Source organism: Delphinapterus leucas, chromosome 4 (genome assembly GCF_059928025.1).
Source record: "Delphinapterus leucas isolate spDelLeu-1000000601 "Yukka" chromosome 4, BTC_Dleu_Yukka2, whole genome shotgun sequence".
NCBI lineage: Eukaryota > Metazoa > Chordata > Mammalia > Artiodactyla > Monodontidae > Delphinapterus > Delphinapterus leucas.
Window position 1 is genome coordinate 117,581,203 of NC_143132.1, and position 24,047 is coordinate 117,605,249.

Below are 24,047 nucleotides of genomic sequence, written 5' to 3' on the forward strand. Positions count from 1 at the left end.
ATGCTACTTATGTACTTAAGTATTTAGGGCTAACACAATGATATGGTGCTCAAATCTCTACAAAGCTTGCCTGAACAGAAAACTATGATGCTTCAGGCATATAACAGGGTGGTGCCGGTGTGTTTGCTGAGATAGTTCTCAAGACTGTTTTTTTTCAACACAAGCAGTCTTTCAAGTGTACTAACAAACTCCACATTCATAAAAGTGTCCATGAAAAGTAGAGAATATCATGAAGTGTACTGAATGTAACCTGCACTGATATAAAAAAGATACTGACTTGTTATTTTCTACTCTGAAGTGTAAAGTTAGCAAGAGATTGAGAAAAGGAGCTGTTTGTTTAATAAAATAGTTACCATCTTGAGAACTGATCCAGCTCTCATGGATAAAAAGTTTATTGTGTGAACAAAGTAAAATATTGAAAATATCTAATTCTCTACTGCACAGCAGTGACCACTATACAGCTTAATCTCTCTCCTCCAGTGAATACTCAGTATGACAGGCCAGGTTTCTGGTTTTCTGAGGCAGCTACCCAATGACTAGCAATTTAAATTCATTCCTACAACTGAATTCATAACAACTTCCCTACCAGAACCCTAGAATCAAGTTATATTGTTATGATCAGACAATGTTAAAGAAAATAAAAAGCATTTTTAATAATTCCTCTTCCATCAAAACTTTTTTCAAGTCTGTGATACAAAGTTACTTCCAAATACACTTTATGAGAACAATCAGACTATTTTCCTCATGGTCAGCAAACTCCTTCATTTATACTATTCTGTTATTCCTCTTTCTTATACTTGTCCTTCCTCTTCCTCAGTATTGCTGTAGGCACTCTGAAAAATTTTCAAATACCTAATTAATGATTCTAAAGATCTTTGTCTTATTTCTGTTACCTTGAGGAAAAATGGAAAAGAAAGGGGAGTCCATATTTGGGGTGAACCTATTGTGTCAAATACAAAGATGTGGAATTCTTACAAATAGTCCTTGTGATTGCTATAATCATAAGAGGTAGTTGTTATTGTACCCATTTTGCAGAGGAGGAAATTGAGGCCCAGAGAGACTTAGCAATAGCTATGGGGCAAAATGGTGTTTGAACCTAGTTGTGTGTAACTCCATAGCTCATGCTCTTTGTAACCTAAGTAAAATATTGCCCCTGGAATTTTTACTAATGTTAATTATACCTTTATATAAAAATACTTTTATTTAATGACTAATATTTTCAAAGCACTATCGTATACATCATCCCATTTCAAGGCAGCTGGTAGAATGGGGTGCTTGTTGCGGGGTGTTGTGAGGAATGGCAATAATGTATATAAAGTATAATATCCAGTGTAAGACAAGTGCTCAGTAGCTATTATTATTATTATTATTACTGATCCTCCCAGCAAGCTTAGCAGTTAAGTAGTACAACTGTCATCATGCCCCCCTGACAGACTTTTCCTACAAAGATTAATCCCGTTCACGTTATACTCCGCAAGCAAGAATTACTTTAAAATTTTTATTTTTAAGGCATCTACTTACAGGAATCTCAAAACCCCATATTCAACTTCAGTTTGTTTGCAATGCAGGCAGGCAGGCAGGGAGTAGAAGGGAAGCAGGTGTGAGACGGGCTTACAATCTTTCCCAGCCAAGTCAGAACTGGAAATTTTGCCTTCCTTCTCCAAAATGAGTCTCCTTTCCACTGCACCAAAGTGATACAGGAGGATTTTCTTTCTCCTAAGTGTCATCATTCTCTTCTCACAAAGGATAATGTAATGGCGAGCCCATCCTTCAGTTCCTTGCCTGCACAGGGAGGGTGTGCCCCCTGATATCGGTGCAGACCACACTAGTTTACCGCGGTGAGAGCCGTTGTCATGACGCAGAGGATGGTTCCGGTTTGACTTCTGTGGCCGCATTCCTGCTCTCCGGATAGTAGGCAGAGAAGTGCAAGAAAAGTACTTGGTATCAGTGACTCACAGCAAGACAGGAAATGTCAAGCGGGTCCACCCTTCCTTCCTGCCCTCCCGACCAGCTGAGTTGCAGAACCACAGGCCACAAGGAGCCTAGAATCTTGAGGAGCAGGGCTAGAGCCACAGACAAGAGTCTGGGCCACTGCGGTGGGCTCGCCAAATGGATTAAAACGTCAGGACCCAGCTGCCAGGAAAACATGCTCTATTCATCCTAGAGAGCACTGTTTCTGTTGAGATTTCTCTTTTCACTTTTATGCAGTATCTGTCTGGTATATTCTGGCCCTCGCATTGTTCTTAAACAGTGGGCTTGACACAGTTAATTGAGTGGTCCTCATTTATACTCTGTTTAAAAAACACGCAAGAAATGATATCAATCATCATTATCAAGCAATGCCTTCACAATTTAAAACGGCAGTGTCTCTCCAGCAAAATGTAAACACATCTACAGCAGTGTTTTGAACCTAGCGTAAAATTGCTTCAATAAAGTTACATTATGTTTCTCTTCATGAGAGCAGCAAACGATTATCATGATGATAAAGGCTAATAATTATTACATAAGAACTGCCCTAAGCACTTTATATATTTTAAGTCATTTAAGTCTTACAAATACCCTTCGAGATAAGCATTATTATTGTTCCCATTTTACAAATGAGGAAGTTATCAAAATGAATGAAAGCCTTTTCACTGTCTCCCCAAATTGTTTGGAAACCTCACAAATAATAAACAAAGCTCAAGCAAAAACCAAAAAAATCATAAATGAACCTGCTGCTTGCAGTGATCTGTTGGGAGAGTCAAATGAATAAGTGACACAAAATGATTATACACATGTTTCTCACAACTGGCCAAGTTCAGTAGTACATTTCCAATTCAAGTTAAAACTCTGAAATGAGTCATTACAGCAGACCAAATTTGTCAGTATCTTTTGTCAAGGCCACTTCCCTCTCTTCCTGCTGTCAGAAAGTGGCAGAAGTCTGCATTCCTGTGTGTTATGATATATAACCTTTCAGTTCTCACCTCCTTTTATTTTCCTGCTCTCTCCAAGCTCAGCTCACACCCTGTGTTCTGACCGTGCCTGAATACTTTTAGCGCGCTTGGTCCTTGTTATGTGTCTTTTTTTTTTTTTTAATAAATGTATTTATTTTTGGCTGCGTTGGGTCTTCGTTGCTGCACGTGGGCTTTCTCTAGTTGAGGCGAGCAGGGGCTACTCTTCGTTGCGGTGCGTGGGCTTCCCATTGCAGTGGCTTCTCTTGTTGCAGAGCACGGCCTCTAGGTGCGTGGGCTTTAGTAGCTGTGGCTCACGGGCTGTAGAGCACAGGCTCAGTAGCTGTGGCGCACGGGCTCAGTTGCTTCATGACATGTGGGATCTTCCCGGATCAGGGCTCGAACCTGTGTCCCCTGCATTGGCAGGAGGATTCTTAAACACTGCACCACCAGGGAAGTCCCTTGTTATGTGTCTTTGAATAAGGTGCTCTTTTCTCTTTTCTCCCCCTCTGTTCCACCCAGGGAGTGCCTGCAGCATTCAGAATTCTATTCATCTGTTCATACACTCAAAGAGTATTTACTGAACACTTATTATGAGGCAGACGCGGGGAGATGGGAGAGGGAAGAAGGTCACTGTTCTGATGAAACTTCCATTTTACTGCAGAAAGAGAGACAAAGTTAAGAAAGAAAAAAAAGAAAGCATGGATGACGGAGGGAAGGAAGGAAAGAAGTAAGGGAGCAAGGGAAGGGCAGTGGGAGGAAGGAAAGAAGAAGGCAGGAGGGGAGTTGCTAACTCATTACGGTTAGGGTTAGGCAGGCCATATGACATTCAGTGACACTGGATGTCAGGAATCCAGTCACTTAAGCTGAGCTCTGAATGACAAGAAGGAGCCAGTCGTGCAGAGCCAGGAACCATTCATTCAAAGGCGCTAAGCTAGAGAGCAAGCCTGGTTCCCAAGAACTGAAAGGAGCCAGCGTGACTGAGGTGCTGCCAGAGGGCAAGGCAGCCACCAGACCCCACTGGCTTTGTGAGGCCCGTAAGAAGTTTAAATTGAAAATTTAAAGCAGAGGACTGATAGAATCTAATATAGTTTAATAAACCTCTCTGGCTGTTGAGTGCACACTGGGTTTTAGGGGGTCAGGTATAGAAGCAGGAAGACAAATTAGGATACAGGTGCAGGAGGGGCCAAGGCGATGCTTTCTTCTCTGTGCTCACACAACGTTTTGCCAGGACTCAATGTTAAGGTTACACGTTCTTTACAAACTGATATATGATTTTTCCTCTTCTACTAGATAATCAGATCCTTGAAAGCAGGAATGAATCATCATTCCACAATAAACAGTCCCTGCATAAATAAATTAATAGAAGAATGAATGAATAAAATAAGGTCCCTGCCCTCAGAAAGCTTAAAGTCTCTGAAACAAACATCCATTCAAGTAACCAGACTGCAGAGTAGGTTATTTACATTGTGGAAGAAAAAGAAAGCATTATATGTGAGGGCAGAGGAGGGAGAAAGAGGATTATCCAACTGAGAGTGTGATACTGAATCAAAACATCAGGGTCTGCCATTCTTTAATACAGTGGGATGTTAAAACAAGGTGGCAGGAGTTTGCCAGAGAACAAGTTGAGTCGGCTTCCCCTTCTGATGTTTCACAGTTTTAGATAAGGGCTGTATTTAGACTGAGTTCTGGGTCAACATGCAACTCAATGACTCTGTTGAGAAATGATTTATCTCTGCTGGACTATTAAATAAAAAGTAAACAAGAGTGTCAGATTACTTTTGGATTGTTCAAATTACAGCAAAACCCTGACATTTAGGTGAAGTGTTCATGCTTTAAATGTTTCTTCTTGGGAGTTATAAAACGATCAACTGTGAGGAAGTATTCTCTTCCTCCTTTTCTGTAGTTCACTCTCCCCAGGGGCTCCACTGTCTCTACCCAAGATTTCACAGCCCTCCAGGTGCACAAATATAGGCCTTTTTCTCTCGCTCCCTTTCCCTTTCTGTTTCACTCCCCCTTCCCCAACCAACCTCTACTACCTATCCATCTAGCTATCTATCTATCATCAGTTAGGTTTTTGTCCCATAACAAAACAACACAAAATCTGACTTAAAACAACCATCTATAATGTATCACAATCCTGTGAGTGATCTGGCTAGCTCTTCTGGATTAGGCCAGCTCATTTGGGGCTGAATGCTCTAAAACGGCCTCCCTCGAATGTCTGGGGTTACAGCCAGGACACCTGGGATGCTTAAGGCCTTTCTTCATGTGGTCTCTCATCCTCAAGGATGTCTGTCCACATGGTGACAGAAAGGTCCCTAGCAGCAGGAGAAGGAAAACCCTATTGGAAGCACTTTTCAAGCCCTTGCACCACATTTTCTAATGTCCCATCAGCCAAAGAAAGTTAGCTGTCCAAGCCCAGGTTCAAAGGATAGAGAAATAAACTCAATTTTTTGATGGGAGTCATGGCAAAAATTCCACTGCAAAGGGATACAGGGATATAAGTAACTTGTGTGAACCATCACACTATCATTTTGGAGAAATCCCATAAATTTAATTCACATGAAGGTGATTAAGGACCCCTAACAAGGTGGTTTGCTTCATAACTTGGCAAAATATCTCACCTCCAGGGAACCAATGTCTAGAGTCAGAATTGCAGGCACAGTGGTAGATGAGAAACAGCTTTTCTTCTGCAAAGGCCTCTTCTGCAGCCCTTCCAGTCCTGATCTACAGGCAGCCACCTATCTGAACACAGATTCCACACCCGCTCCTTCCGCCCCTTAGAGAGTTACATCACAGTGTGCTTGACAAGCATGATTTGACATATGGAAGGGAGTACATCAATCACTTGACTCTACCAAACACCTGGTACATAACTGCTCAATAAATACTGAATTAGTTAATTCATGTGTGCATGAGTGTATGTGTATGTGTGAGCCTAAGAGTGTATCAAGAGAGAAGGAGGAAGGGTGAGCATGCAAAAATACCAGCTCCATTCCAAATGCTCCCCTAGGGAGTTAAGAGACAGCATGGCAGAGTAGAACTGACATGGGCTTGAAAGCCAGCTGAACATACTGCCTGTGTAACCTGGAACAAAATTCTTAACCTCTCTAAACCTAGTGCCCTAATCTATAAAATGGGCATAATAATATCTTTGCTACAGGGTCATTATAAAAATTAAATAGAATGATATACATGGAATACCTAGACCAACACATGACACATTAGACACATTTAGTAATTAGCAGGGAGCAGAAGCCAAGCCTAGCTTCCCACACAAATTCCATTCTTCACTTCCTCCTTCCTCCAGTCCCAGTGCCACCTTCCCTTGGTGGTCTGCCTCCTTCCACCTACCAGCCCTTGACCAGCCCAATCAGAGAAATGAGCATGGCAGGAAGTGGAGAAATTCACCTGTATCTTTAGGTTCTATCAGCAAGATGTCATTCCAGCTGTGTCACTGGAAGGTAATTAAAGCAATGGGAAAGAGTGACCACAGTTAGTCTTACCTCTGGCTACTCTGGCTACTCTTACTCTGGCTACCTCTGGCTACTCATTGTCTGCCATTTTGGTTCTCAGAAACTCACAGCAGAAGCAACTACCCAGACCCAGATTTGACCAGCAGCATTTGTGCATTTGGCATTCAGGAGGTATGGACAGATTTCAGTTAAATGTTGGAGACAGACACATGAATTTCCTTCTCTGCCTTCCCACCTCACATTCCACTGAAATACCTGTTTAAAAAATATATAAAGGAAATAAATTCATAATAAATCCCCATATCAGGGAATGAAAGATTTCTATATATTTGTCCAAGAGATGCAGAGGATGGGATCATAGACTGTCTGGATTCAAATGTCAGCTCCGTGAGTCATAAGCTGTATGACTTTGAGCAACTGTTTGCTTATTTAAAATGTGAAAAATCATAGGACCTATGGCACTGGGTTGTTGTGTAGGTTGACCAAGTTATATGAAGCACTAGGATACTTCCTGGAACACAGCTCAATAAAAGTTAGATTTCACTGTTATAAACAGAAGCCAAAGAATTTACAACTAAGAAATTACACAGAAGAAAGCTGGAAGCTGAAAGCTTGGAACTGGCAAGAATTCCAGGGGAACATGAAAGAAAAATCAAGGGTATTAGTTTAATGTATACAGAAAAACTACAAGAGTCCATCCTCTCCCTGCTCTCTACTCCCACATCTACATGTAGGGGTGACGTGTCCCCTAATTAAACTAAAACCAAAGAAGTATTCTCCAAAGAAGTTGAATAACTTGCCTGTGAAGGGCTAAGGCTCCTGTTCTAGGCGCCTGGTACATAAGGAGTAGCCTCTCTATTTTTAATAACTAAATGAATGATTTAACTTTAAAGGGATCACAAAATGATACATGGAAAAAAACAATCCACACCTCGGCAACTTTTCTGAAACTTCACTATGTCAAAGATAAGAGCCTAAACATTTCTGAGAAGAAACAAGTTATCTATAAAGAAATGAGAATCAGACTGGTGTTAATCTCCTCCCCAACAAAACTGGTCACTAGAAGATAACAGAAAATGCTTTAAAAGTTCTGAGGGGGAATTCCTTTGAAACTAGAATTATATACCTATCTAAATTATTTTTCAAGTCCAAAAGACATTTTTAGACGTTCAAGAGCTGATAAAATTTTATCTCCCCTGCATACTTTCTGGAAAAAAAAATATTGGGGGATGTATTAGAGCAAAAAGAAAAAAATAATCCAGCAAAAATAAGGTCATGGAAGCCAAGAAAAAGGTGAACATGACAGCCATGAAAAAAGAAATCTATGAAAAATAATTAGATAAAAGTGGTTCAGCAGGCTTAGAAAATCAACAGTCCAAAGAGCAACAGGAAATCAGAAAGCTCTGAGGAGTAAGTCCTCACATTGAAAGATTCCTGTAGGAAATATTATTAATAAACTGAATGATCTTTGACAAGATGAAAGCATACTACAATTCTGTCCACAAGAAAAGTATTTAATTAGAATTTCCAAACAACAAACATGATATATAAAGAAATCATGGCCTAAGTATAAAAAAAACTATAATGCTGTGTGATATTTAATACATTGAAAGAGAAGAATCAATTTGACCTTGACACTTGGAATATTCTTCTTCAACTAGCATAGGTTAATTAACACAAGGCTATATTTCCTCCTTTATGGGTCTAATCATACTACTTTGTACCTTAAGTAATAATACTCGCATTATATAATAGTAAAAAAGCTTTTTATTAAAAAAAACTTTTTTTCACTCAGCCTATTGGCAAAGTGTAGAATAATCAACCATTTAGAACAACCCAAGTGATAGAAACATTGACAGTGTAAAAAGTTGGGACATGTAAATAGAGTAGAGATGGAAGAAAGCATAGGGGGCATTTAATCTCCTCATTTTATGTGATTATGAATACAAATTTCTGAAGTTGACAGACCAAGAAAGAAATATTAATATTATTTACAGATATAAAGGTCACCTCTCAGGATCTGTTTTGTTTCCTGAAAAACTGGATTGATGATGTACACTCTCTATCTCACAGCAGCTTTGCCACGAATATCAAAACAAAGGTATGGGAGTACTGGGGGAAATAAAAGTGTTTTTATCATCAAAGTGTGTAGCTTCTACAGAAGTTTGGCCATTTGCTTATGCATCCTAACTGCAAATCATCAAAACGTATTTAATACGTCCAGTTACTTTCATCAGCTTTCTGCTCTGTGTAGTTCTCATAGTTTCCATCCCATGTAGAATCATAGGCCTTTAAAGTTGAAAAGACTTTCAGAGACTCTTGAGCTCACCTTCCCCTTTTCATAGGTGAGGAAACTGAGGCCATACAAAATTAACTGACTTGATAAAGTCAATGGCAATTAAATTACAAATTAGTCCTAAAACTAAGTGTCCTGAGTCCTAGGGCAATGTTTTTCTGCTACATAAATAAAGAAATGGCCAAATAATAATAATAATACAGTTGACCCTTGAAAAACATGTGTTTCAACTGCTAGGTCCACTTATATGTGGAATTTTTTCAATAAATATGTACTACAGTACTACATAATCCATGGTTGGCTGAACCTGTGGATGCAAAACCAGGTATACGGAGTGCTGACTGTAGCTACACTTGGATTTTCGACTGTGTCCAGATCAGCACCCCCAACCACCCCTCTCCCCAGCCCTGTTACTCAAAAGTCAACTGTATGGGGCTTCCCTGGTGGCGCAACGGTTAAGAATCCGCCTGCCAATGCAGGGGACAAGGGTTCAAGCCCTGGTCCGGGAAGATCCCACATGCCATGGAGCAACTAAGCCTGTGTGCCACAACTACTGACCCACCCTGCACTCTAGAGACTGAAAGCCATGACTACTGAGCCCGCATGCCACAACTACTGAGGCCCACGCACCTAGAGCCCGTGCTCCGCAGCAAGAGAAGCCACCGCAATGAGAAGCCCGTGTACCGCAACAAAGAGCAGCCCCCGCTCTCTGCGACTAGAGAAAGCCCGCGTGCAGCAACAAAGACCCAACGCAGACAAAAATAAATGAATAAATAAATTTATATTAAAAAAGTCAACTGTATGATAAATAGGTCCAGATAATAAATTGAATCTATGCGATTTCAGGAAAAAAGTTAGAGCCCTGTGGTTTCATATGATCAGGGAATGTCCATGGTGTAAATAGATGTGCATTCTTAACTTATAAAGGTTTATTCCATAAATAGTTGTAACTATTTTATTATGTAAGATCCATTGATTTAATTGTTTTATATGCTAATGTAGTCTTCTCAAGTATATTTACAAATTCTAATGGGAAGTTCCATGTCTCTTAGCTCCTCTCTGCTTTTACAGATGAATTGGGCTACAGCAAGCTTTCTATAAAAATGAGTTGGTTTATTGTTTCTCTTCTGTATTTTTTTCTTTTAAATTTGTATTTGAAGCCATTTCAAACTTACAGAAAAGTTGTAAAAACAGTACAAACACCTGATTACTGTCTACCAAGATTTAGCAGATTTTAACATTTCTCTCTCATCTACGTATCCATCTATCTATATCTATTTATCTATCATAGATCTATTATATGTTACACTTTTAAAAATATACATATTTTTTCTTATCCATGTGAGAGTACATTGCACACATCATGCCCCTTTATCCCTCCACACTTGAGTTTGTTTCCTAGGAACAAGATTTTTCTTTTACATAGTAACAGTGCAATTAACAAATTCAGGACACTTAACATTGATATAACACTTTAAAGTCTATATTTCAACTTTATCAATTGTACAAATAATATCCTTTTTAGTTTTTTCCCCTAATTCATGATATTGTCTAGGATGTCATACTGCATTTTATCATGTCTTTTTAGTCTTATTTAATTTGGAACTGTTCCTCAGCCCTCCTCTGTCTTTCATACCATTGGCATTTCTGATGAATACAGGCCAGTTATTTCATACTGATTAAGATTCTGGTTTCTCTGTTGTTTCCTGGTGATTAAACTCAGATTACCCATTTTTAGTTGGGTTGCTACATGATGGATGTGTCTTTCTCATGGTTTCAAATTTGGAGGAACTGGATGTAACTTTCCCTCTTATTGGTTAGGTTAATGTAGATCTACTTGTTTAAGATGTTATGCCATTTCACTGTACACTATTTTCCCTTTTATAATTATTAAGTAATTTGTGAAGAGACAATTTGAAACTATGTAAATATATTGTTCCTAATCAAATTTCCTCCCCTAGGTTTAGCCTATTGATCATTCTAGCTTGAATCAATTTCACTGGGATGGTTGCAAAATGGTAATTTACATTTTATTTATCTATTTGCCTACTGTACCTACCTGGCAGTAAGGAATAGCTTTATTTTATTCCTTATTTATTAACAGTTTGGACCCATGAATTCTTGCTTTATTCAACTATTTTCCATTAATGTAACTCTCTTTTTTATTTTTCTCTCTCTCTCATGCCCAAATTGTCCTATATTTGGCCTGTGGGAACTCATTCAAGCTGGCTTCTGTGAACTTCTGACATGTTCTCATCGTTTTTTGAGCACTTCCCTATTTCTGGCATTAAAAGACAATCTCAGGCTCATGGTGTACTCTCACTGCCGCTGCCCAAGAATCGGCCATTCTCAAGGAGTCCTCATTCCTTTTAGTGGGGAATGGTAGATTGCGTGGGGTTTTTTTTTTGCGGTACGCGGGCCTCTCACTGTCGTGGCCTTTCCCGTTGCGGAGCACAGGCTCCGGACGCGCACGCTCAGCAGCCATGGCTCACAGGCCCAGCCACTCCGCGGCATGTGGGATCTTCCCGGACCAGGGCACGAACCCGTGTCCCCTGCATCGGCAGGCAGACTCTCAACCACTGCGCCACCAGGGAAGCCCTAGATTGCGTTTTGAAGTTGACATCATGGAGGTCAATCAAGTCCTTCTAAAACACATCTCCTGGTTTAGTAGGAAACAGAATCAGAACTGAAAAGACATTAGGTCTCATCCAGAATGGAAATACTCTGTGCTTGATTTTTTTTTTCTTTTTTCCAGGATTAGGTAGTAGATGTGAAAAATGAATACACAGCAACAAACTGTGCTGAAGTGTGCATAAAGGAAACATTTTAATTACCACATGAAATTAGTCTGCAAAACAAATAAATTCAATTAAAAATCTAGTATTGGGCCTCCCTGGTGGCGCAGTGGTTGAGAGTCCGCCTGCCGATGCAGGGGACACGGGTTCGTGCCCCTGTCCGGGAAGATCCCACATGCCGCGGAGAGGCTGGACCCGTGAGCCATGGCCGCTGAGCCTGCGCTCCGCAATGGGAGAGGCCACAACAGTGCGAGGCCCGCGTACCGGAAAAAAAAAAATCTAGTATTTTAAGTGAGTTGAAAATCATTATAATTCCAAATGAAAATATAAGTTGTATCTTGGAGTTCTTCAAAATGGCTCAGCTTGAAAATAGTATATAAACACAAACTCAAAATATGGTTTTAAGCACACAATATGAAATACACAATATGAAAAAACCAATTAAGAAATATGAAATTTAAAACCCTTAATGTTTGGCATAAAAAAGTGCTAACATCTTTATGAATGAATTGAGATTTAAGAAAAAGGTAGCCACTCATAAGAATTCAAATAAAAATATGTATATGAAATGTATAAAATTGTATAGGTGTATGTAATAGGATGCTACACATGCCCTCTCTACCTAAATAGTGTATGGCCATTTTCCAATTTAAACTCCATTTCTTTTAAAATTTGACTTTTTTTTTAAAGAGCTAGCTGAGAAAGCAAAAAATACAGAAGACCAGTATATCAAACATAGTATTACAAAGGCAGGCTGGAGTGCATGTTGTCTTTGCCCAAGAAAAGCAGGCCAGCCTAAACCAGAGTATCCCGGCAGTAGCCTTTCATTATGAAAACAGCTTGTGGCAATACTTCTTCTCCAGCCGTGAGGCAATTAAATAAGAATGGACAATCCTCCAATTGCCTCACAAGTGTTAAAATCAGCACCAGAGCATGTTGCAACTCACCGTATGTTGTAATTAAATGTAGGAACTCACACTTCTGTGTGGCCATAAAAACCTCTGTTTGGGGAGGGAGGCTGCGCCGTCTACAATTGCCACCAACCTGAGATCAGACAGTGATGTGGGGGACACACCTGGTTTCATACCCTTACAAACACATCCTCATACAATCCCTTGGTTTATTTCAGATTCCCCAGGCTTCTCAGCTGCCACATTTGTAACAGCGAGAAAGAAATTTAGATCAAAAGAGACCACAGGGCGAGACAGGAGTCCAGGAGCATGACTGGACTAGAGTTTCCAGGTTCTGCTGTTTCCTTTCAAGTAATGAAATAAGTGAACATAAAAGAGGAGGCCAGGTCAAAAACAGAAAGGAGGCTGGGCAAGAAGCAGCAATGGGAAACCAGCTAGGAAGAATCAAGGTTAGCTGTGCCAGACCTGCTGAGTCTCGCTCATTTAGAGGGAGGCTACCTCCTATTGGTGAAACTACAGAGATTTCTAAAAAAATGTATATATATATTTTTTCTTTTTTTTGCTTTTTTTCCCCTAATGCTGCAGGAGATTACAGCATACTGCAGTGAAAGTACTTCAGGTTCCAATGGTAACTGATGGAAATAGCCCTCAGACAAATGGTCTCAGCTGGAGGAGCCGTTTATGAACTGGACCCATTGTAAAGAGCGCCTCTCATCAGGCGTTCAGCAGGAAATGCAGCCTTCCAGGAGGACCTGACTCAGCAGGAAGCAGCAGCTGGCGAGGAGAATTACCTGATTTACCTGCTCAGAAACGGGTTAACACTGGGAACAGAGCGGATAAACTCTAATTACATTTGAAACAGAGTGAGGAGGAATTAGCCCAGAGGAAAGTGGGACCAGAAGCTGTGGAGTTGGCTCTCTCCTCTCTGCCTGGTGATGCGGAGAAGGGAAGCTTTGCCACTGGCTCACCGCCTGCCACATTCCCAGGGAGGCAAATCAGCCGGCCTGAGGGGAAGCAGGAATGACTCAGGAGGATAGGAGACCCTGCGCTGGAGCCCTGAAATGTGTCTATCTTTCCATAACCCAGCAGGCATAGAGTTCCAAGGGATGTGAGGACTCCCCATGGGGTGGAAGGAAGTGAAGAGAGAGATCACACTGACAGTCAGGTCATCACGTGGTGACTAAGCTTGGGGGCCTTCCACTTAATGTTTGACTTGAGCTCCCTAGGAAGGAAAAGAATGGGCTGGCATTGTCCCATCACTGAGACCGTGTAACTTGTCCCAGTTCCCTCTCTCTGTCCCTGCCTGTGATTACATTTATGGTAGATCCTTGTGGAGGCTGGCTAACATTACTATTTCTTATATACTGTAATACATTTATACAATAAAGAACTATGTCCCCCACACACCCATGCACCATCCTCTCATTATCTCACTCTCTCCACCCCCTTCTTCCCTTCCCCTCTATAAGAAAGAGACAAGTAAGCAAGTTATAGAAAGGGCTCCTTTTATCAAACAACTTGTAGACTATTACAGGAGGAAGGCTGTTTCAGCCCACTTCCTATATTTTTTATAGCGACAGCATAATTATCATTGATGTTTGTAACGGAGGTCTGCACAACTGCAAATTCTACATCCTGAAGGCCTAAACTGTATTCTTTATAGATGGACTGCTATTTTAACTGCATTCAGATTTTCGTCAATCCACGTGTAACATATTCGGCAGGGGTGATAATAAAGTAGAAAACCCCATTCTTCCACATTTTTCAAGGAAGCTTCCTAAATCAGATACTGACAGGAACAGGGGAGAGCAATAATGGCCTGGGGTTCCTTTGGGAAGGTTGTTTTTACCAGCAGGATGAGTGCAGAGTAGATGAGCTGAAAAACAAGGGCAGAATTCTCATTCTGGGTTTGAATCTTTAATTGTAAAAGAAAACTAAAGAATGATCATTTAAAAATACTATTACAACCTGCTGTATAAATAAGCAAATAAATAAAATTAAATTCAAAAATTCAAAAAAATACTATTACAAGGGTCAATATTCTCTATATGTGTCATATTTTAGATTCTACATATAAGTGATATCATACGGTATTTGTGTTTGTCTGACTTGCTTTACTTAGTATGATAATCTCTAAGTCCATCCATGTTGCTGCAAATGACATTATTTCATTCTTTTCTATGGCTGAGTAGTATTCCATTGTATATATGTACCACCTCTTCTTTATCCATTCATTTGTCAATGGACATTTAGGTTGTTTCCATGTCTTGGCTACCAAATACTCTTTTAAAGGGAAGTGAAGAGAAGGATAAAGTTGCCTGGTTTGATTGCCTGATCTGGATGATAAATGAAAACTGGATTTAATTATAAAGATAATGATAAGTATTGGCATTGGAAAGCAATGAAATTTTAATGTTAAGCCTAGTACACAGAGTTACGTACCTGGCGTTTCTTAAAATAGGCTGAACTACCAATTGCATGAAAAATTTTAGAGACCTTCCAAGCAAACTTTAAATTACAAAACTGGTGCAATAAGGGATAATTTGACTTTTATGTCTTCTCTGAATCTTGTGTATCTATAGGCACTTAATACCAAAAAGCATTTAAGCTATTCTGGAGTTCAGTATGTGAAGATGTACAAGCTTTTAGCTGATCCAGCCCAGCAAACCTGTTACCACGGTAGAAACAAACCTAGAGTTTTGGAGGTAAATATTTAATTTTTTAAAAGTCAAAGGCAAGATTTCCTTTCCTATAATCTACTATTATTAGAGAAACTATATGTGATATTTAAAATTTGTCAGTAGCATTTAAAATTATGCTTATAAATGCTAGCTGAGGGGACTAGATTCACAGCTCATATTCTTACGGCCCTGGGAAATCTTCATAAACTTTCAAAGCAAAGTTCTCAAGTCCAACCTATTATTGGCCACAGAGTTCCTCAGAGCAAAGTTTTCACACGTCCCTGGACAGTTGGTGAATCTCAGTCACCTTTGACGTGAGATGCCTGGAGTTAATAACCACATTGGCTGATTGTGGCCCTGCCTCTCTTCACTTTTATACGCCAGTGAAAGGAGGGGTTGACACCACTTGTGTAGACAGCAATTTTGTGTTAAAAGCTAGGAGTCAAACAAATGAAGGCATGCAGCTCCTTTCTTTTACATTCTGTTTCCTTCCTGTGGAGGAGAAAATCGAGACTTCAACATAAGCGTAGAAATGATTGAAAATTGAATCCAGTTCTCAATATGAATAGGATTGAAGTATTAGGGAACTTAATAATTCATTAATAAAATAGTTCAGTAAATAGTATTAGTATAGATTTGCAGGAATTATAAATAAAATGCTGTTAAATGTTACTATTTAACAGCAAGCCTTTAAAAACTTTGAATTCTTAGGAATTATACATGCCTTAAAATTGCCCAAAATTTCATTCTGAATTTTCTATTAAACTTCATTTTGCCTCATTAATGCCAGAGACTGATTTTCAAAGTATGGATTTAATGTAGCCAGCTCACAAATATTTGTCCTAAAAGTAGTCAGGTAGAAATGTGACGTTAAATTTCAGGTCCTATTTTTGTTTAAAAAATACATCTGTGTGAAAGTAGTTATAGTTATAACACTGAGAACTATGACTGTGCATTTTTAAAAAATTTCTTGTTTGCTTTCACTTGTGTTTTCTAATGGTTATACAGTATTTAATTTTTACAATCAGATAAAAATACATCAATTAAAAAATATCCAATGCTGAACCAAACCCTAAAAAGAGGCTTTCACCTGCCCACTGGCACACCCAGATATGCCCGTGCACTGAACAGAAGAGATGGAATACCTTCATTATTCAACTAGTATTTATTAAGAGCCTGCTATACATCAGATGCTGTGTTAAGTCCTGGACAGTTATGGAGCCTCCTTAATCCCTCGAGCCCATCTCTTCTTTATAAAACAATCTTTATCCACAGCTTTTCAACAGCAGAAGAGAAACAACATGAGTAACTGTAACCTGGACCCAAATTTCAAATCCACGAAAGCAATATCAAAATTTAAAACAAGGGCTTCCCTGGTGGCGCAGCGGTTGAGAGTCCGCCTGCCGATGCAGGGGACATGGGTTCGTGCCCCGGTCCGGGAAGACCCCACATGCGGCGGAGCGGCTAGGCCTGTGAACCATGGCCGCTGAGCCTGTGCGTCCGGAGCCTGTGCTCCGCATCGGGAGAGGCCACAACAGTGAGAGGCCTGCGCACCGCAAAAAAAAAACAAAAAAACTTTAAAACAAGACTTCAAAAGGAACTGAATCCTGAATCAAAACTAGGGTAAAGCAAAGTGAAATTAATCTAAACTAAGTATATATCCATAATTAATCTAAACTAGGTATAAATATTTGTTTACTAGTTTTATTTTTTAAGAAAGAACTAAAGAAAGGAGATCCCTTTTTGTTAAGTACCAACTTTCTGTCAGGCATTAAGCATTATAATTTACAAGCTGCATATAATTTAATCTGCACAATAACTGTACATGTCATTCCTTATTTTTCAAATGGAGAAACTGAGTCCCAGAGACCTAAAGAAACTTGCCCACGTCACCCAGCTGATGGAAGCAGAGCTAGAATTATAATCTACTTGTTCTGATTTCAAAGACAAACTGAATCTTTCAATTTCTTACAGCTACTAAAAAGGGAAGTAGGAGGGGCTTGAGGTGAAGTACCAAATACTATATAACTATAACAGATAATTTACTAAGTAAAAGTTTCTTGTTTAAAACTCTTTCTTCCTCAATCACTTATTTTACCAAGGCAACAAAAGAAATAGAAAACAAATGGATAATTAATATTGGCCTTTCTCTGCCTACGAGTAGAAAATGTCTTAGGAGTCTTAAAACAGACAAAATATTGGAGCAGAAAAGACACAGAAGTCAAAACTCCCAGCTAATTCATAAAAAAAAAAGCACATGAAAAATTGACAATGTTCTCTGTAAAATTGCATAAAATATTATCAACACCTCTTGTTTTATTAACAATTCCTTCTGATATTCACTGTAGCTTAAGAAGCTAAGCTTTTGTAAGACACTGAAACTTAAAAAAAAAAACCTTGCTCTTTATATTTAAAAAGTATTGAGTCAAATTTTAAAATAAAAAAAATTCCAAATACCTGGTCCAGCCATAATCTGTTAAGTTATCTCTAATACTGGGAAGCAGTTTCATTTGGCCACTAAGTATGTGATTCTGACTAAATCCATTCCTTCTTTGGAGTGTAAGTTTCCTATTTTAAGACAACAGGGATTAGGTAGCTAAAAATTCGATGAATCCGAAAACACTGAAGCTATCAGTTTTATTCCAATTTTTTTATGTAGGTAGTATGAAAAAGCAAGAATTTTATTTTTGTTTCAGAACTTTTGTTCACAATGTATCCTATTGCATGACAAAGAAATACAGTAAAATATCTTTTGGAATATGCAGTATATGTTATAAGTAAAACACTTTTAATTTACTTTGTTGTAATGATACTAACCAGAGCTAACCAGAGTTGGAGGTATGAAATAGAGAAGGTAGGTGATAAGGAAGACCTGGAGCTCTCATATACCCATCAGTCTCTTCTCCCTCCATCCTTAACTATTTTACCAACATGAACAGATAACTCCATTCTCTCACTTTAGCACACATCCCTCCAGCAACATTTTTCCTTCTCCTTTGACACAGAACTTCCTGTTCCTTGAAATATACTCCTATTGGAGGAACAAAGCATTTGCTATCTGACTATAGAAAGCTACAGTATTTCTTGAAAGTGGTGCTATTGTTATTGGCATTTGGAGTAGGACCTATTGGCTGTGAAGTAATTTAGCAACCCTGACCCTGGGGTACTGAATGCCAGTGAACCCCCTTCCTAACTGCAACAACAAATTCAATAAAGCAAAACCCCATGTTACATATATCTACAACCTCTAGGGAGGGAGTATTTCCCTGACTGTCAATCAATAATTTAAGCCACCTGTATCATTTACTATCTAGGAAACTAGCCAGAGAGTGATACTCAAGATCATACAGTTAATGAATAATTTTTAAAATTTTCCCTTCTACATATCGAGAAAACACTTCTGATACATAACCAGACACTGTTATTTGAAGTACTTTTTCCAGAGGTACATATGGTTTTGACTGTAGATATTAACCTCTATGACAATGAGTGAAAGGCAGAGTAGTAGCCACTGCTGTAACGTTTACTTAAAAAATTAATATAAAATATGTGATGTGTACACTATAAACAATATTCTGTGAGATGAGTGGTTCTCAAAGTGAGAGCTGCAAACCCCTGGAGGTCTCTGAGACCTTTTCAGGGCCTCCATGAAGCCAAAACTATTTTTACAATAATACTAAAAAATTATTTGCCTTTTCACTATGTCAACATTTAAACCTACAATGCAAAAGAAATGTCAGGAAAAAATGTGTGCTAGTGCCTTAGCATAAATCAAAGCAATGATACCAAATTGTACTTACTAGTAGTAGTCGTTGTATTACACACCACTAGGCACTTACACTTAAAAAAAAATTGAAAAAAGTATATCACACTTAGGAATAACTTAAAAAGTATTCTGGGGCTTCCCTGGTGGCGCAGTGGTTGAGAGTCCACCTGCCGATGCAGGGGACACGGGTTCGTGCGATTCCCACATGCCGCGGAGCGGCTGGGCCCGTGAGCCATGGCCGCTGAGCCTGCGCGTCCGGAGCCTGTGCTCCGCAGCGGGAGAGGCCACAACAGTGAGAGGCCCGTGTACAGCAAAAAGAAAAAAAAAAGTATTCTGTGTGACAAAAATTGAAATAAGCATAAAGCACTTCTGCATACAGAAATACAAATGGTTTTCTCCAGGAAAAGCTCTTGTGTGATTGTTTGGGTGATGAATTAAACTAGCCTTGTTAATATAGCACCATTTTACTTGAAAGAATGATTGACATACTATGGTTATTCAGACTTAGGCATTTAGAAATATTTTCTAAAAAATATAAGCCTGTAACTTAGGGTGACCAACCATCTTTGTTTGCCTGGGATTAAAGGCTTCTGGGGACACAGGTATTTTCATTGCTAAAATGGGAAAAGTCCTGGCAAAGCGGAGCAAGTTGGTCACTTTATTGTCACTTCAGGAAAACAACTAGCAGTATGTGTCACCAATGATGATAAATTCAAAGTTTCAAGCAAAAGCCAGAATTTAGGAAAACTTGTATCCTCCACTCTGAGCTTATCAGTTTCCTGTTAGTTAAAGACATTTTGGATGAGATTGGAAATGCTACGTACTCCCAATGCAGGGGGCCTGGGTTCGATCCCTGGTCAGGAAACTAGATCCCACATGCATGCTGCAACTAAGAGTTCACATGCCGCAACTAAGGAGCCCGTGAGCCACAACTAAGGAGCCCATGTGCTGCAACTAAGGAGCTGGTGAGCCGCAACTAAGAAGCCCGCCTGCCACAACTAAGACTCAGTGCAACCAAATAAATAAATATTTTTAAAAATACTAATGTAATTTTTTGATATTGTATAATGAAATGTATTAACGTTTGCAAAATTAACATTTTGCAATATTAATGAATCAGTATTTTCCAAATAACCAATGCATGATGTTATAGAATTCATTCAAAATGCAAGATTGCCAATGGATTGTAATATAATAGAAACAAGAAGTTCATTGATACAGTTTTGGATCCACATTGCAACCAAATTTTAAGAAACTACCACTTGAAAAGTTTGAGTGTAATATCAAATAAGAATATCCACAAGTATCTAAAAAAGAAAAGAAAATGAAAAAGCTATTTCCAAATACATATCTACATATCTAGGTGAGGCAAAATTTTCTTCTTAAATTTCAATCAAAACAACATTATCAAAACATATTGAATCTAGCAACAAATACGAGAATCCAAATATCTTTCATTAATCCAGATATTAAGGAGATGTGCAAAAATATGAAATGGTGTCATTCTTCTCACTAATTATTTTGTTTTAGAAAATAGTTATTTTTTTCATTAAAACACAGATGTTAGTATGAAATGACTTGTTATTTTTTAATTAACTGAATATTTCTTAAAATTTTCTAGGTTTCTAGTATGATGAGTATTAATAGATAACCTACAGAAACAAAAACAAAAGCTTTTTTGTGAATCTCAATAATTAGTAAGAGCAAAAAGGTGTTTTAGGACTGAATATTTTAGAGCTGTCATGGTAGGTGGTTAATGCTGTGATTGTTATCCAATTCCATTCTTTCCAAAATATTACTGTTTTGGAGCACTAACATTCTAGTCCATGGACTTTTTAGTTTTAATTTTGAAAATCAACTTTGTTATAATAAAAAAGAATTCCAACTGACCTTTGACTGTCATAGTCATTTAATCCCCCCCCCCCAAAAAAAAGGAAGAGAGAGAGAGAGAGACTCAGTCTTTAATATGATAACATCTGTGTGATTCTTCAACACAGTGAGAACCATGCTAGGAGAAATTTTTGAAGTCTTTTGTAAGATTCTACTAAGTTCCATTGAGCCAATTAGTTTAAATATTAGCTTCTTGAAAGACACAGTCTTTGATGAATTCCTAAGGAAAGTCATGTTTTATGGGAAAATTTAGCTAAACTTTAACTGGTTCCTGGCATCTTCTCCAAAGTTCATTGATGGGTGTCCTACAGAAAAGCCTCAGCTATCTTTTAGAGCTCTTTAACTACTCTGTGGACACTTTTGCTCTTTCAGAGGAGAGACATTCTACCCTCCAGGCAGTAAGGCTTCATGAGAGGTCATACAGTGTTGCACACCCAAGCCAGGATGCCTTCATCTACAAGCTATGTATTCATAGGCATAACACAACTTCCTTGACTTAGTTTCCTCATTTGTAAAAATAGTACCAAGGGGCTTCCCTGGTGGCACAGTGGTTGAGAATCTGCCTGCTAATGCAGGGGACATGGGTTCGAGCCCTGGTCTGGGAGGATCCCACATGCCGCGGGGCAACTAGGCCCGTGAACCACAACTACTGAGCCTGCGCGTCTGGAGCCTGTGCTCTGCAACAAGAGGGGCCACGATAGTGAGAGGCCCGCGCACTGCGATGAAGAGTGGCCCCCGCTTGCCACAACTAGAGAAAGCCCTCACACAGAAATGAAGACCCAACACAGCAAAAATAAATAAATTAATTAATAAAATTAGGAATTATATATCATTAAAAAAAATAGTACCAACATCCAGGAAACGTTTTTAGAATAACAGTTGCATGTAGAAATACTCAATAAGTGTTAGCTTTTATTTTAAGAATAAATTAAGGAAAAGTCAACTTGCAAGAATGAACCCAGATTAGAATCATAGAAATGTAGAGATTATCTATAAATATGAGGTCCATTATCAGGACATTTACAAGGACTGAATGTGTGATAGGGCTGAGTGATTTGACAGACCTGAAGATCTAGACATTAACATATAATGAGAAGTTTGTATCTGATCAACAGTTGCAAAAACATAAAAAAAATTCTAAATGTGAAGAATATCTTCATTCTTAGGTAGATGAATACCAATATTATTTTTATACCTTTTAGTCTTTGGATTACTTTTATACATAATGAATTACAAGTAAACTGAATGAGTTAAAGTTAAAAGCCAACTTACTATGAACCTCAATTTTTTAATAAATATCAATCTGTATATTTTATTTTTTGTATATTTATCTGTAGCAGTTACATCTTATCAGTTATTTTCAGCCTATATAAAAATAATACACATTCAATTGTAACTGTTTTCTACCTTGCTATATTTCCACTGCTTCTTTTGCCACATGACCTCAATTTGTCAACACTAAGGAAAAACATAAAAAAAAAAAAATCCTGGGCTTCCCTGTTGGGACAGTGGTTAAGAATCCGCCTGCCAATGCAGGGGACATGGGCTCAACCCCTGGTCCGGGAAGATCCCACATGTTGCGGAGCAATTAAGCCCGTGCACCACAACTACTGAGCCTGTGCTCTAGAACCCGCAAGCCACAACTGCTGAAGCCCACACACCTAGAGCCCATTCTCTGCAACAAGAGAAGCCACTGCAATGAGAAGCCCGCGCACAGCAACAAAGAGTAGCCCCTGCTGCAACTAGAGAAAGCCCACGTGCAGCAACAAAGACCCAACTCAGCCAACAAATAATTTAATTAATTAAAAAAAAAATCCTTTTCCTAGGCAGTATTCTTGTTAATATAGCACATTAAAATGCACATTATATATCATAGGAATGTGACATGCAGCTATTAGAGATCACATTAATTTTAATAGATGAAAACAAAAAGAAAGAAGCAAATATATAACTTGGTATACAATATTTTTGTCATGTAATCAAATGTTTCAGCGTTATTGTAGATAAAATTTGATATAATCTTGACTTTATCACATTTTAGATTCTCATATATCAGTGCTGCTTTCAGAAATGAGCATAAGGTCCTATATGAGCATCTGCTCCTCTACCTTGTCCCATATAAATGATAAGCTGGTTCTGGGGAGAAATTGTTAGTTTGCTTTCTCATCCTCTCTTCAGATGGGAATATTTTAGGCCTGAGTGTTATGTTCCATCACCTTGAATAGATGTTTAATAATTTTTTCAACATTATTAAAACAATTTCAATGATGTATGACTGTGGTTTGGCCTGCAAACTTTAACATTATGGTGGTGAAATAGTTAAAGTTATGGTTTAGCTTTGTAATAAACCACAGATTAAAAATAAACATTTCTGGGAGCTGCTGCATAGACCCCCTCCTAAAATTCAACAGAGGCCTGATTTGTGGGAGCACAATATGTTCACACAGAATACTGTATGTGCAATAGGACATTCTCCATTTCTAATTTCATAAACAAACATTTGAGCCAAACCCTGACCTACAGATGTCAAGAAAAGGAATATAGAGAGAGAAATTCTTAAAAACCACAATTCTTATTCTTAAAACCACTTATTTTTCTTTTCATAAATATTCTATAGACTCTCTTTACATAAATGCATTTTTTGAAATAATGTGGTATGTATTGCTACGTCAGCATCCTAAACATTTTACTAAAACAATGTTAGAACACTAACATGAACACATGTTAAAAGAAAAGTTAAACATCACATTAAATCTATGCTGCAGACATGTTTTTTCCTTGCCTGGCATCTCTATAGAGCACCACTCCCTTCCAACTCTGAATATATGTCCTTCTGGTTTGGTAACCTTACACCTGAATCCAGAGGAAGCAGGTGAAAATTCTAGATCCAAGTAGCAATAGCCACAATGAGTAATTCAGACTGAGCCAGTCAGAATGAATCCCAATCACAGGCTGGAGTTATGAAAGAATCTAAAGTAGTAGGATATACTACCCTGCCCAAGAATAAAGCCCATCAAGAAGCATGCAGTGCTGACTACTAGAGAAACAGAAATTGAATCCTGTATCATTATTTGAGACCCTGGATCCATCACTGCCCGAATTCAAATAACCTCTGAACTTTTTAGTCATATAAGAAAATAATTCATTCTTTGTTTTAAGGGACCTTGAGTTAGTTTCTAACTAACTTCTAGCGTGCAAGGAAAAACATCTTCATTAATACAGTCCATTACTCTAGCAATTTAAAGAAAAAAATACTTATACTCAACATGGGTGAGATTGTGATAAATCTTATTCCCCCAATA

General features: G+C 38.5%; 1 protein-coding gene across 8 annotated transcripts in view; it reads right to left on the reverse strand.

Moving 5' to 3' along the window:
• The window catches only part of LOC149749409 (uncharacterized), a 56,771-nt gene extending 35,999 nt beyond the window's left edge, over positions 1-20,772 (reverse strand). For 3 of the 8 annotated variants that reach the window (XR_016393107.1, XR_016393104.1, XM_089910984.1), the window contains exon 1: positions 1,522-20,772. Coding sequence is in view for 1 of the 8 variants with exons in the window: in XM_089910984.1 (XP_089767110.1) it covers positions 1,522-1,895 (374 nt within the window). In the remaining 7 variants the exon portion in view is untranslated. The remainder of the gene's footprint in view (positions 1-1,521) is intronic. The other 5 variants (XR_016393102.1, XR_016393101.1, XR_016393106.1 and 2 more) reach the window with 5 other exon arrangements.
• Between the last annotated feature and the right edge of the window lie 3,275 nt (positions 20,773-24,047).